Source organism: Oncorhynchus masou, chromosome 27 (genome assembly GCF_036934945.1).
Source record: "Oncorhynchus masou masou isolate Uvic2021 chromosome 27, UVic_Omas_1.1, whole genome shotgun sequence".
Lineage (NCBI taxonomy): Eukaryota > Metazoa > Chordata > Actinopteri > Salmoniformes > Salmonidae > Oncorhynchus > Oncorhynchus masou.
Genome location: NC_088238.1, coordinates 63,457,787 through 63,470,893, shown reverse-complemented (window position 1 = coordinate 63,470,893; position 13,107 = coordinate 63,457,787). Strand labels below are relative to the sequence as shown.

Genomic DNA, 13,107 nt, shown 5'->3' with positions numbered 1-13,107 from the left:
CTTCCTCCCCTTATCTCTAATGCTACTTTCTTCTCCTTATCTCTAATGATACTTCCTCCCCTTATCTCTAATGCTACCTCCTTCCATTATCTCTAATGCTACTTCAACCCTTATCTCTAATGCTACTTCCTCCCCTTATCTCTAATGCTACTTCCTCCCCTTATCTCTATCTCTATCTCTATTATTCTCCTGTCCTTAGGTCCTCAACATGTCTCCATCCATTCTCCTGTCTTCAGGTCCTCAACATGTCTGTCTCCATTCTCCTGTCTTCATCAACATGTCTCCATCCATTCTCCTGTCTTCAGGTCCTCAACGTGTCTCCATCCATTCCCCTGTCTTCAGGTCATCAACGTGTCTCCATCCATTCCCATGTCTTCAGGTTCTCAACGTGTCTCCATCCATTCTCCTGTCTTCAGGTCCTCAACGTGTCTCCATCCATTCCCATGTCTTCAGGTTCTCAACGTGTCTCCATCCATTCCCCTGTCTTCAGGTCATCGACGTGTCTCCATCCATTCCCATGTCTTCAGGTTCTCAACGTGTCTCCATCCATTCTCCTGTCTTCAGGTCCTCAACGTGTCTCCATCCATTCTCCTGTCTTCAGGTCCTCAACGTGTCTCCATCCATTCCCCTGTCTTCAGGTCCTCAACATGTCTCCATCCATTCCACTGTCTTCAGGTCCTCAACGTGTCTCCATCCATTCTCCTGTCTTCAGGTCCTCAACGTGTCTGTCTCCATTCTCCTGTCTTCAGGTCCTCAACGTGTCTCCATTCCCCTGTCTTCAGGTCCTCAACGTGTCTGTCTCCATTCCCCTGTCTTCAGGTCCTCAACATGTCTGTCTCCATTCTCCTGTCTTCAGGTCCTCAATGTGTCTCCATTCCCCTGTCTTCAGGTCCTCAACGTGTCTCCATTCCACTGTCTTCAGGTCCTCAACGTGTCTGTCTCCATTCCCCTGTCTTCAGGTCCTCAACATGTCTGTCTCCATTCTCCTGTCTTCAGGTCCTCAACATGTCTGTCTCCATTCTCCTGTCTTCAGGTTCTCAACGTGTCTCCATCCATTCCACTGTCTTCAGGTCCTCAACGTGTCTCCATCCATTCTCCTGTCTTCAGGTCCTCAACATGTCTGTCTCCATTCTCCTGTCTTCAGGTCCTCAACGTGTCTCCATTCCCCTGTCTTCAGGTCCTCAACGTGTCTGTCTCCATTCCCCTGTCTTCAGGTCCTCAACATGTCTGTCTCCATTCTCCTGTCTTCAGGTCCTCAACGTGTCTCCATTCTCCTGTCTTCAGGTCCTCAACGTGTCTCCATCCATTTCCCTGTCTTCAGGTCCTCAACGTGTCTCCATCCATTCTCCTGTCTTCAGGTCCTCAACGTGTCTGTCTCCATTCCCCTGTCTTCAGGTCCTCAACTTGTCTCCATTCCCCTGTCTTCAGGTCCTCAACATGTCTGTCTCCATTCTCCTGTCTTCAGGTCCTCAACGTGTCTGTCTCCATTCTCCTGTCTTCAGGTCCTCAACGTGTCTCCATTCCCCTGTCTTCAGGTCCTCAACGTGTCTCCATCCATTCCCCTGTTTTCAGGTCCTCAACATGTCTCCATTCCTCTGTCTTCAGGTCCTCAACGTGTCTCCATCCATTCCCCTGTCTTCAGGTCCTCAACGTGTCTGTCTCCGTTCTCCTGTCTTCAGGTCCTCAACGTGTCTCCATTCCCCTGTCTTCAGGTCCTCAACGTGTCTCCATTCCTCTGTCTTCAGGTCCTCAACGTGTCTCCATTTCCCTGTCTTCAGGTCCTCAACGTGTCTGTCTCCATTCCCCTGTCTTCAGGTCCTCAACGTGTCTCCATTCCTCTGTCTTCAGGTCCTCAACGTGTCTCCATTTCCCTGTCTTCAGGTCCTCAACATGTCTCCATCCATTCTCCTGTCTTCATCAACATGTCTCCATCCATTCTCCTGTCTTCAGGTCATCAACGTGTCTCCATCCATTCCCCTGTCTTCAGGTCCTCAACGTGTCTGTCTCCATTCCCCTGTCTTCATCAACATGTCTCCATCCATTCTCCTGTCTTCAGGTCCTCAACGTGTCTCCATTCCCCTGTCTTCAGGTCCTCAACGTGTCTGTCTCCATTCCCCTGTCTTCAGGTCCTCAACGTGTCTGTCTCCGTTCTCCTGTCTTCAGGTCATCAACGTGTCTGTCTCCATTCTCCTGTCTTCAGGTCCTCAACGTGTCTCCATTCCTCTGTCTTCAGGTCCTCAACGTGTCTCCATTTCCCTGTCTTCAGGTCCTCAACGTGTCTGTCTCCATTCCCCTGTCTTCAGGTCCTCAACGTGTCTCCATTCTCCTGTCTTCAGGTCCTCAACGTGTCTCCATTCCCCTGTCTTCAGGTCCTCAACGTGTCTCCATTCTCCTGTCTTCAGGTCCTCAACGTGTCTCCATTCCCCTGTCTTCAGGTCCTCAACGTGTCTCCATCCATTCCCCTGTCTTCAGGTCCTCAACGTGTCTCCATTCTCCTGTCTTCAGGTCCTCAACGTGTCTCCATTCTCCTGTCTTCAGGTCCTCAATGTGTCTCCATCCATTCCCCTGTCTTCAGGTCCTCAACGTGTCTCCATTCCTCTGTCTTCAGGTCCTCAACGTGTCTCCATCCATTCTCCTGTCTTCAGGTCATCAATGTGTCTCCATCCATTCCCCCGTCTTCAGGTCCTCAACATGTCTCCATCCATTCCCCTGTCTTCAGGTCCTCAACGTGTCTCCATCCATTCTCCTGTCTTCAGGTCATCAATGTGTCTCCATCCATTCCCCCGTCTTCAGGTCCTCAACATGTCTCCATCCATTCCCCTGTCTTCAGGTCCTCAACATGTCTCCATCCATTCCCTGTCTTCAGGTCCTCAACGTGTCTCCATCCATTCCCCTGTCTTCAGGTCCTCAACATGTCTCCATCCATTCCCTGTCTTCAGGTCCTCAACATGTCTCCATTTCCCTGTCTTCAGGTCCTCAACGTGTCTCCATCCATTCCCCTGTCTTCAGGTCCTCAACATGTCTCCATTCTCCTGTCTTCAGGTCCTCAACGTGTCTGTCTCCATTCTCCTGTCTTCAGGTCCTCAACGTGTCTCCATTCCCCTGTCTTCAGGTCCTCAACGTGTCTCCATTCCCCTGTCTTCAGGTCCTCAACGTGTCTGTCTCCGTTCTCCTGTCTTCAGGTCCTCAACGTGTCTCCATTCCCCTGTCTTCAGGTCCTCAACGTGTCTCCATTCCTCTGTCTTCAGGTCCTCAACGTGTCTCCATTTCCCTGTCTTCAGGTCCTCAACGTGTCTGTCTCCATTCCCCTGTCTTCATCAACATGTCTCCATCCATTCTCCTGTCTTCAGGTCATCAACGTGTCTCCATCCATTCCCCTGTCTTCAGGTCCTCAACGTGTCTGTCTCCATTCCCCTGTCTTCATCAACATGTCTCCATCCATTCTCCTGTCTTCAGGTCCTCAACGTGTCTCCATTCCCCTGTCTTCAGGTCCTCAACGTGTCTGTCTCCATTCCCCTGTCTTCAGGTCCTCAACGTGTCTGTCTCCATTCTCCTGTCTTCAGGTCCTCAACGTGTCTCCATTCCTCTGTCTTCAGGTCCTCAACGTGTCTCCATTTCCCTGTCTTCAGGTCCTCAACGTGTCTGTCTCCATTCCCCTGTCTTCAGGTCCTCAACGTGTCTCCATTCTCCTGTCTTCAGGTCCTCAACGTGTCTCCATTCCCCTGTCTTCAGGTCCTCAACGTGTCTCCATTCTCCTGTCTTCAGGTCCTCAACGTGTCTCCATTCTCCTGTCTTCAGGTCCTCAATGTGTCTCCATCCATTCCCCTGTCTTCAGGTCCTCAACGTGTCTCCATTCCTCTGTCTTCAGGTCCTCAACGTGTCTCCATCCATTCTCCTGTCTTCAGGTCCTCAACGTGTCTCCATTCTCCTGTCTTCAGGTCCTCAACGTGTCTCCATTCTCCTGTCTTCAGGTCCTCAATGTGTCTCCATCCATTCCCCTGTCTTCAGGTCCTCAACGTGTCTCCATTCCTCTGTCTTCAGGTCCTCAACGTGTCTCCATCCATTCTCCTGTCTTCAGGTCATCAATGTGTCTCCATCCATTCCCCCGTCTTCAGGTCCTCAACATGTCTCCATCCATTCCCCTGTCTTCAGGTCCTCAACGTGTCTCCATCCATTCTCCTGTCTTCAGGTCATCAATGTGTCTCCATCCATTCCCCCGTCTTCAGGTCCTCAACATGTCTCCATCCATTCCCCTGTCTTCAGGTCCTCAACATGTCTCCATCCATTCCCCTGTCTTCAGGTCCTCAACGTGTCTCCATCCATTCCCCTGTCTTCAGGTCCTCAACATGTCTCCATCCATTCCCCTGTCTTCAGGTCCTCAATGTGTCTCCATCCATTCCCCTGTCTTCAGGTCCTCAACATGTCTCCATTCTCCTGTCTTCAGGTCCTCAACGTGTCTCCATCCATTCCCCCGTCTTCAGGTCCTCAACATGTCTCCATTCTCCTGTCTTCAGGTCCTCAACGTGTCTCCATCCATTCCCCTGTCTTCAGGTCCTCAACATGTCTCCATTCTCCTGTCTTCAGGTCCTCAACGTGTCTCCATCCATTCCCCTGTCTTCAGGTCCTCAACATGTCTCCATTCCCCTGTCTTCAGGTCCTCAACGTGTCTCCATTCCTCTGTCTTCAGGTCCTCAACGTGTCTCCATCCATTCTCCTGTCTTCAGGTCCTCAACAGGTCTCCATTCCTCTGTCTTCAGGTCCTCAACGTGTCTCCATTCCTCTGTCTTCAGGTCCTCAACGTGTCTCCATCCATTCTCCTGTCTTCAGGTCCTCAACGTGTCTCCATTCCCCTGTCTTCAGGTCCTCAACGTGTCTCCATCCATTCCCCTGTCTTCAGGTCCTCAACGTGTCTCCATTCTCCTGTCTTCAGGTCCTCAACGTGTCTCCATTCTCCTGTCTTCAGGTCCTCAATGTGTCTCCATCCATTCCCCTGTCTTCAGGTCCTCAACGTGTCTCCATTCCTCTGTCTTCAGGTCCTCAACGTGTCTCCATCCATTCTCCTGTCTTCAGGTCATCAATGTGTCTCCATCCATTCCCCCGTCTTCAGGTCCTCAACATGTCTCCATCCATTCCCCTGTCTTCAGGTCCTCAACGTGTCTCCATCCATTCTCCTGTCTTCAGGTCATCAATGTGTCTCCATCCATTCCCCCGTCTTCAGGTCCTCAACATGTCTCCATCCATTCCCCTGTCTTCAGGTCCTCAACATGTCTCCATCCATTCCCCTGTCTTCAGGTCCTCAACGTGTCTCCATCCATTCCCCTGTCTTCAGGTCCTCAACATGTCTCCATCCATTCCCCTGTCTTCAGGTCCTCAACATGTCTCCATTTCCCTGTCTTCAGGTCCTCAACGTGTCTCCATCCATTCCCCTGTCTTCAGGTCCTCAACATGTCTCCATTCTCCTGTCTTCAGGTCCTCAACGTGTCTGTCTCCATTCTCCTGTCTTCAGGTCCTCAACGTGTCTCCATTCCCCTGTCTTCAGGTCCTCAACGTGTCTCCATTCCCCTGTCTTCAGGTCCTCAACGTGTCTGTCTCCGTTCTCCTGTCTTCAGGTCCTCAACGTGTCTCCATTCCCCTGTCTTCAGGTCCTCAACGTGTCTCCATTCCTCTGTCTTCAGGTCCTCAACGTGTCTCCATTTCCCTGTCTTCAGGTCCTCAACGTGTCTGTCTCCATTCCCCTGTCTTCATCAACATGTCTCCATCCATTCTCCTGTCTTCAGGTCATCAACGTGTCTCCATCCATTCCCTGTCTTCAGGTCCTCAACGTGTCTGTCTCCATTCCCCTGTCTTCATCAACATGTCTCCATCCATTCTCCTGTCTTCAGGTCCTCAACGTGTCTCCATTCCCCTGTCTTCAGGTCCTCAACGTGTCTGTCTCCATTCCCCTGTCTTCAGGTCCTCAACGTGTCTGTCTCCATTCTCCTGTCTTCAGGTCCTCAACGTGTCTCCATTCCTCTGTCTTCAGGTCCTCAACGTGTCTCCATTTCCCTGTCTTCAGGTCCTCAACGTGTCTGTCTCCATTCCCCTGTCTTCAGGTCCTCAACGTGTCTCCATTCTCCTGTCTTCAGGTCCTCAACGTGTCTCCATTCCCCTGTCTTCAGGTCCTCAACGTGTCTCCATTCTCCTGTCTTCAGGTCCTCAACGTGTCTCCATTCTCCTGTCTTCAGGTCCTCAATGTGTCTCCATCCATTCCCCTGTCTTCAGGTCCTCAACGTGTCTCCATTCCTCTGTCTTCAGGTCCTCAACGTGTCTCCATCCATTCTCCTGTCTTCAGGTCCTCAACGTGTCTCCATTCTCCTGTCTTCAGGTCCTCAACGTGTCTCCATTCTCCTGTCTTCAGGTCCTCAATGTGTCTCCATCCATTCCCCTGTCTTCAGGTCCTCAACGTGTCTCCATTCCTCTGTCTTCAGGTCCTCAACGTGTCTCCATCCATTCTCCTGTCTTCAGGTCATCAATGTGTCTCCATCCATTCCCCCGTCTTCAGGTCCTCAACATGTCTCCATCCATTCCCCTGTCTTCAGGTCCTCAACGTGTCTCCATCCATTCTCCTGTCTTCAGGTCATCAATGTGTCTCCATCCATTCCCCCGTCTTCAGGTCCTCAACATGTCTCCATCCATTCCCCTGTCTTCAGGTCCTCAACATGTCTCCATCCATTCCCCTGTCTTCAGGTCCTCAACGTGTCTCCATCCATTCCCCTGTCTTCAGGTCCTCAACATGTCTCCATCCATTCCCTGTCTTCAGGTCCTCAATGTGTCTCCATCCATTCCCCTGTCTTCAGGTCCTCAACATGTCTCCATTCTCCTGTCTTCAGGTCCTCAACGTGTCTCCATCCATTCCCCCGTCTTCAGGTCCTCAACATGTCTCCATTCTCCTGTCTTCAGGTCCTCAACGTGTCTCCATCCATACCCCTGTCTTCAGGTCCTCAACATGTCTCCATTCTCCTGTCTTCAGGTCCTCAACGTGTCTCCATCCATTCCCCTGTCTTCAGGTCCTCAACATGTCTCCATTCCCCTGTCTTCAGGTCCTCAACGTGTCTCCATTCCTCTGTCTTCAGGTCCTCAACGTGTCTCCATCCATTCTCCTGTCTTCAGGTCCTCAACAGGTCTCCATTCCTCTGTCTTCAGGTCCTCAACGTGTCTCCATTCCTCTGTCTTCAGGTCCTCAACGTGTCTCCATTCTCCCGTCTTCAGGTCATCAACGTGTCTCCATTCATTCCCCTGTCTTCAGGTCATCAACGTGTCTCCATCCATTCCCCTGTCTTCAGGTCCTCAACGTGTCTGTCTCCATTCTCCTGTCTTCAGGTCCTCAACGTGTCTCCATTCTCCCGTCTTCAGGTCATCAACGTGTCTCCATTCCTCTGTCTTCAGGTCCTCAACGTGTCTCCATTCTCCCGTCTTCAGGTCATCAACATGTCTCCATTCCCCTGTCTTCAGGTCCTCAACGTGTCTCCATTTCCCTGTCTTCAGGTCCTCAACGTGTCTCCATCCATTCCCCTGTCTTCAGGTCCTCAACGTGTCTCCATTTCCCTGTCTTCAGGTCCTCAACGTGTCTCCATCCATTCCCCTGTCTTCAGGTCCTCAACGTGTCTCCATCCATTCTCCTGTCTTCAGGTCCTCAACGTGTCTCCATCCATTCTCCTGTCTTCAGGTCCTCAACGTGTCTCCATTCCCCTGTCTTCAGGTCCTCAACGTGTCTCCATTCCCCTGTCTTCAGGTCCTCAACGTGTCTCCATCCATTCTCCTGTCTTCAGGTCCTCAACGTGTCTCCATTCCCCTGTCTTCAGGTCCTCAACGTGTCTCCATTTCCCTGTCTTCAGGTCCTCAACGTGTCTCCATCCATTCCCCTGTCTTCAGGTCCTCAACGTGTCTCCATTCTCCTGTCTTCAGGTCCTCAACGTGTCTCCATTCTCCTGTCTTCAGGTCCTCAACGTGTCTCCATCCATTCCCCTGTCTTCAGGTCCTCAACGTGTCTCCATTCCTCTGTCTTCAGGTCCTCAACGTGTCTCCATCCATTCTCCTGTCTTCAGGTCATCAATGTGTCTCCATCCATTCCCCCGTCTTCAGGTCATCAACGTGTCTCCATCCATTCTCCTGTCTTCAGGTCCTCAACGTGTCTCCATCCATTCCCCTGTCTTCAGGTCATCAACGTGTCTCCATCCATTCCCCTGTCTTCAGGTCATCAATGTGTCTCCATCCATTCCCCTGTCTTCAGGTCCTCAACGTGTCTCCATCCATTCCCCTGTCTTCAGGTCCTCAACATGTCTCCATTCCTCTGTCTTCAGGTCCTCAACGTGTCTCCATCCATTCTCCTGTCTTCAGGTCCTCAACGTGTCTCCATCCATTCCCCTGTCTTCAGGTCCTCAACGTGTCTCCATCCATTCTCCTGTCTTCAGGTCATCAACGTGTCTCCATCCATTCCCCTGTCTTCAGGTCCTCAACGTGTCTCCATCCATTCTCCTGTCTTCAGGTCATCAACGTGTCTCCATCCATTCCCCTGTCTTCAGGTCCTCAACGTGTCTCCATCCATTCCCCTGTCTTCAGGTCATCAACGTGTCTCCATCCATTCCCCTGTCTTCAGGTCCTCAACGTGTCTCCATCCATTCCTCTGTCTTCAGGTCCTCAACGTGTCTCCATCCATTCTCCTGTCTTCAGGTCCTCAACGTGTCTCCATCCATTCTCCTGTCTTCAGGTCCTCAACATGTCTCCATCCATTCTCCTGTCTTTAGGTCCTCAACGTGTCTCCATTCTCCTGTCTTCAGGTCCTCAACATGTCTCCATTCCTCTGTCTTCAGGTCCTCAACATGTCTCCATTCCTCTGTCTTCAGGTCATCAATGTGTCTCCATCCATTCTCCTGTCTTCAGGTCATCAACGTGTCTCCATCCATTCTCCTGTCTTTAGGTCCTCAACGTGTCTCCATTCTCCTGTCTTCAGGTCCTCAACATGTCTCCATTCCTCTGTCTTCAGGTCCTCAACATGTCTCCATTCCTCTGTCTTCAGGTCATCAATGTGTCTCCATCCATTCTCCTGTCTTCAGGTCCTCAACGTGTCTCCATCCATTCTCCTGTCTTTAGGTCCTCAACGTGTCTCCATCCATTCTCCTGTCTTCAGGTCCTCAACGTGTCTCCATCCATTCTCCTGTCTTCAGGTCCTCAACGTGTCTCCATTCCTCTGTCTTCAGGTCCTCAACGTGTCTCCATTCTCCTGTCTTCAGGTCCTCAACGTGTCTCCATTCTCCTGTCTTCAGGTCCTCAACATGTCTCCATTCCTCTGTCTTCAGGTCCTCAACATGTCTCCATTCCTCTGTCTTCAGGTCATCAATGTGTCTCCATCCATTCTCCTGTCTTCAGGTCATCAACGTGTCTCCATCCATTCCCCTGTCTTCAGGTCCTCAACGTGTCTCCATCCATTCTCCTGTCTTAAGGTCCTCAACGTGTCTCCATCCATTCTCCTGTCTTCAGGTCCTCAACGTGTCTCCATCCATTCCTCTGTCTTCAGGTCCTCAACGTGTCTGTCTCCATTCCTCTGTCTTCAGGTCCTCAACGTGTCTCCATTCTCCTGTCTTCAGGTCCTCAACGTGTCTCCATCCATTCTCCTGTCTTCAGGTCCTCAACATGTCTCCATTCTCCTGTCTTCAGGTCCTCAACATGTCTCCATCCATTCTCCTGTCTTTAGGTCCTCAACGTGTCTCCATCCATTCTCCTGTCTTCAGGTCCTCAACGTGTCTCCATTCTCCTGTCTTCAGGTCCTCAACGTGTCTCCATCCATTCTCCTGTCTTTAGGTCCTCAATGTGTCTCCATCCATTCTCCTGTCTTCAGGTCCTCAACGTGTCTCCATTCTCCTGTCTTCAGGTCCTCAACGTGTCTCCATCCATTCTCCTGTCTTCAGGTCCTCAACGTGTCTCCATCCATTCTCCTGTCTTCAGGTCCTCAACGTGTCTCCATCCATTCTCCTGTCTTTACATCCTCAACGTGTCTCCATTCTCCTGTCTTCAGGTCCTCAACGTGTCTCCATTCTCCTGTCTTCAGGTCCTCAACGTGTCTCCATCCATTCTCCTGTCTTCAGGTCCTCAACGTGTCTCCATCCATTCTCCTGTCTTCAGGTCCTCAACGTGTCTCCATCCATTCTCCTGTCTTCAGGTCCTCAACGTGTCTCCATCCATTCTCCTGTCTTCAGGTCATCAACGTGTCTCCATTCTCCTGTCTTTAGGTCCTCAACATGTCTCCATCCATTCTCCTGTCTTCAGGTCCTCAACGTGTCTCCATCCATTCCCCTGTCTTTAGGTCCTCAACATGTCTCCATCCATTCTCCTGTCTTCAGGTCCTCAACGTGTCTCCATCCATTCTCCTGTCTTCAGGTCCTCAACGTGTCTCCATCCATTCTCCTGTCTTCAGGTCCTCAACGTGTCTCCATCCATTCTCCTGTCTTCAGGTCATCAACGTGTCTCCATTCTCCTGTCTTTAGGTCCTCAACATGTCTCCATCCATTCTCCTGTCTTCAGGTCCTCAACGTGTCTCCATCCATTCTCCTGTCTTCAGGTCCTCAACGTGTCTCCATCCATTCTCCTGTCTTCAGGTCCTCAACGTGTCTCCATCCATTCTCCTGTCTTCAGGTCCTCAACGTGTCTCCATTCTCCTGTCTTCAGGTCCTCAACGTGTCTCCATCCATTCTCCTGTCTTCAGGTCCTCAACATGTCTCCATTCTCCTGTCTTTAGGTCCTCAACATGTCTCCATCCATTCCTCTGTCTTCAGGTCCTCAACATGTCTCCATCCATTCTCCTGTCTTCAGGTCCTCAACATGTCTCCATCCATTCCTCTGTCTTCAGGTCCTCAACATGTCTCCATCCATTCCTCTGTCTTCAGGTCCTCAACATGTCTCCATCCATTCTCCTGTCTTTAGGTCCTCAACGTGTCTCCATCCATTCCCCTGTCTTCAGGTCCTCAACGTGTCTCCATCCATTCTCCTGTCTTCAGGTCCTCAACATGTCTCCATTCTCCTGTCTTCAGGTCCTCAACATGTCTGTCTCCATTCTCCTGTCTTCAGGTCCTCAACGTGTCTCCATCCATTCTCCTGTCTTCAGGTCCTCAACGTGTCTCCATCCATTCTCCTGTCTTCAGGTCATCAACGTGTCTCCATCCATTCTCCTGTCTTCAGGTCCTCAACATGTCTCCATCCATTCCTCTGTCTTCAGGTCCTCAACATGTCTCCATCCATTCTCCTGTCTTTAGGTCCTCAACGTGTCTCCATCCATTCCCCTGTCTTCAGGTCCTCAACGTGTCTCCATCCATTCTCCTGTCTTCAGGTCCTCAACGTGTCTCCATTCTCCTGTCTTCAGGTCCTCAACATGTCTCCATCCATTCTCCTGTCTTCAGGTCCTCAACATGTCTGTCTCCATTCTCCTGTCTTCATCAACATGTCTGTCTCCATTCCCCTGTTTTCAGGTCCTCAACGTGTCTCCATTCTCCTGTCTTCAGGTCCTCAACGTGTCTCCATTCCCCTGTCTTCAGGTCCTCAACATGTCTCCATCCATTCTCCTGTCTTCAGGTCCTCAACGTGTCTCCATTCTCCTGTCTTCAGGTCCTCAACGTGTCTCCATTCTCCTGTCTTCAGGTCCTCAACGTGTCTCCATCCATTCTCCTGTCTTCAGGTCCTCAACGTGTCTCCATCCATTCCCCTGTCTTCAGGTCCTCAACGTGTCTCCATCCATTCTCCTGTCTTCAGGTCCTCAACGTGTCTCCATCCATTCCCCTGTCTTCAGGTCCTCAACATGTCTCCATTCTCCTGTCTTCAGGTCCTCAACATGTCTCCATTCCCCTGTCTTCAGGTCCTCAACATGTCTCCATTCCTCTGTCTTCAGGTCCTCAACATGTCTCCATTCCTCTGTCTTCAGGTCCTCAACGTGTCTCCATCCATTCTCCTGTCTTCAGGTCCTCAACATGTCTCCATTCCTCTGTCTTCAGGTCCTCAACGTGTCTCCATCCATTCCCCTGTCTTCAGGTCCTCAACATGTCTCCATTCCTCTGTCTTCAGGTCCTCAACATGTCTCCATTCCTCTGTCTTCAGGTCCTCAACGTGTCTCCATCCATTCTCCTGTCTTCAGGTCCTCAACATGTCTCCATTCCTCTGTCTTCAGGTCCTCAACATGTCTCCATTCCTCTGTCTTCAGGTCCTCAACATGTCTCCATTCCCCTTCATCAACGTGTCTGTCTCCATTCTCCTGTCTTCAGGTCCTCAACGTGTCTCCATCCATTCTCCTGTCTTTAGGTCCTGAATGCGGTCCAGTCGTATGTGACGTTGCGTGTTCCTCTATTCGTCTCCTACGTGTTCCACTCCCCGTCGGCCCCTGGCGGCTGGCTCACCTTTGACCTCCGATCTGACCTCCACATGACCTTCACCTATGACACGTCTATCCTGTGGCGTGACGGGATAGGCAGCCCTCCCGATGCTCCCCTGCAAGGTAGGCTACAGACACAAGGACATACAGTAACGGATGGATGCAGACAGACAGACAGACAGACAGACAGACAGACAGACAGACACCGGAAAATAGGCACACAGACAGACACCGGAACATAGGCAGACAGACAGACACTGGAATATAGGCAGACAGACAGACACTAGAACATAGGCAGACAGACAGACACTGGAATATAGGCAGACAGACACTGGAACAAAGGTAGACAGACACCCACTGGAACATAGGCAGACAGACACTGGAACATAGGCAGACAGACAGACAGACACTGGAACATAGGCAGACAGGCAGACACCCACTGGAACATAGACAGACAGACATTGGAACATAGACAGACAGACAGACACCCACTGGAACAAAGGCAGGCAGACAGACACCCACTGGAACAAAGGCAGACAGACAGACACTGGAACATAGGCAGACAGACAGACAGACACTGGAACATAGGCAGACAGACAGACACTAGAACATAGGCAGGCAGACAGACAGACACTGGAACATAGGCAGGCAGACAGACACCCACTGGAACATAGGCAGACAGACAGACAGACACTGGAACATAGGCAGACAGACAG

At 51.0% G+C, this 13,107-nt stretch overlaps 1 protein-coding gene across 1 annotated transcript in view; it reads left to right on the top strand.

Annotated features, from left to right (window-relative positions):
• Positions 1-13,107, top strand: part of LOC135515538 (FRAS1-related extracellular matrix protein 2-like) — a 118,943-nt gene that overhangs the window by 85,022 nt on the left and 20,814 nt on the right. The window contains exon 28 of the mRNA XM_064939153.1: positions 12,322-12,514. Within this exon, the coding sequence (XP_064795225.1) occupies positions 12,322-12,514 (193 nt within the window). The remainder of the gene's footprint in view (positions 1-12,321; positions 12,515-13,107) is intronic.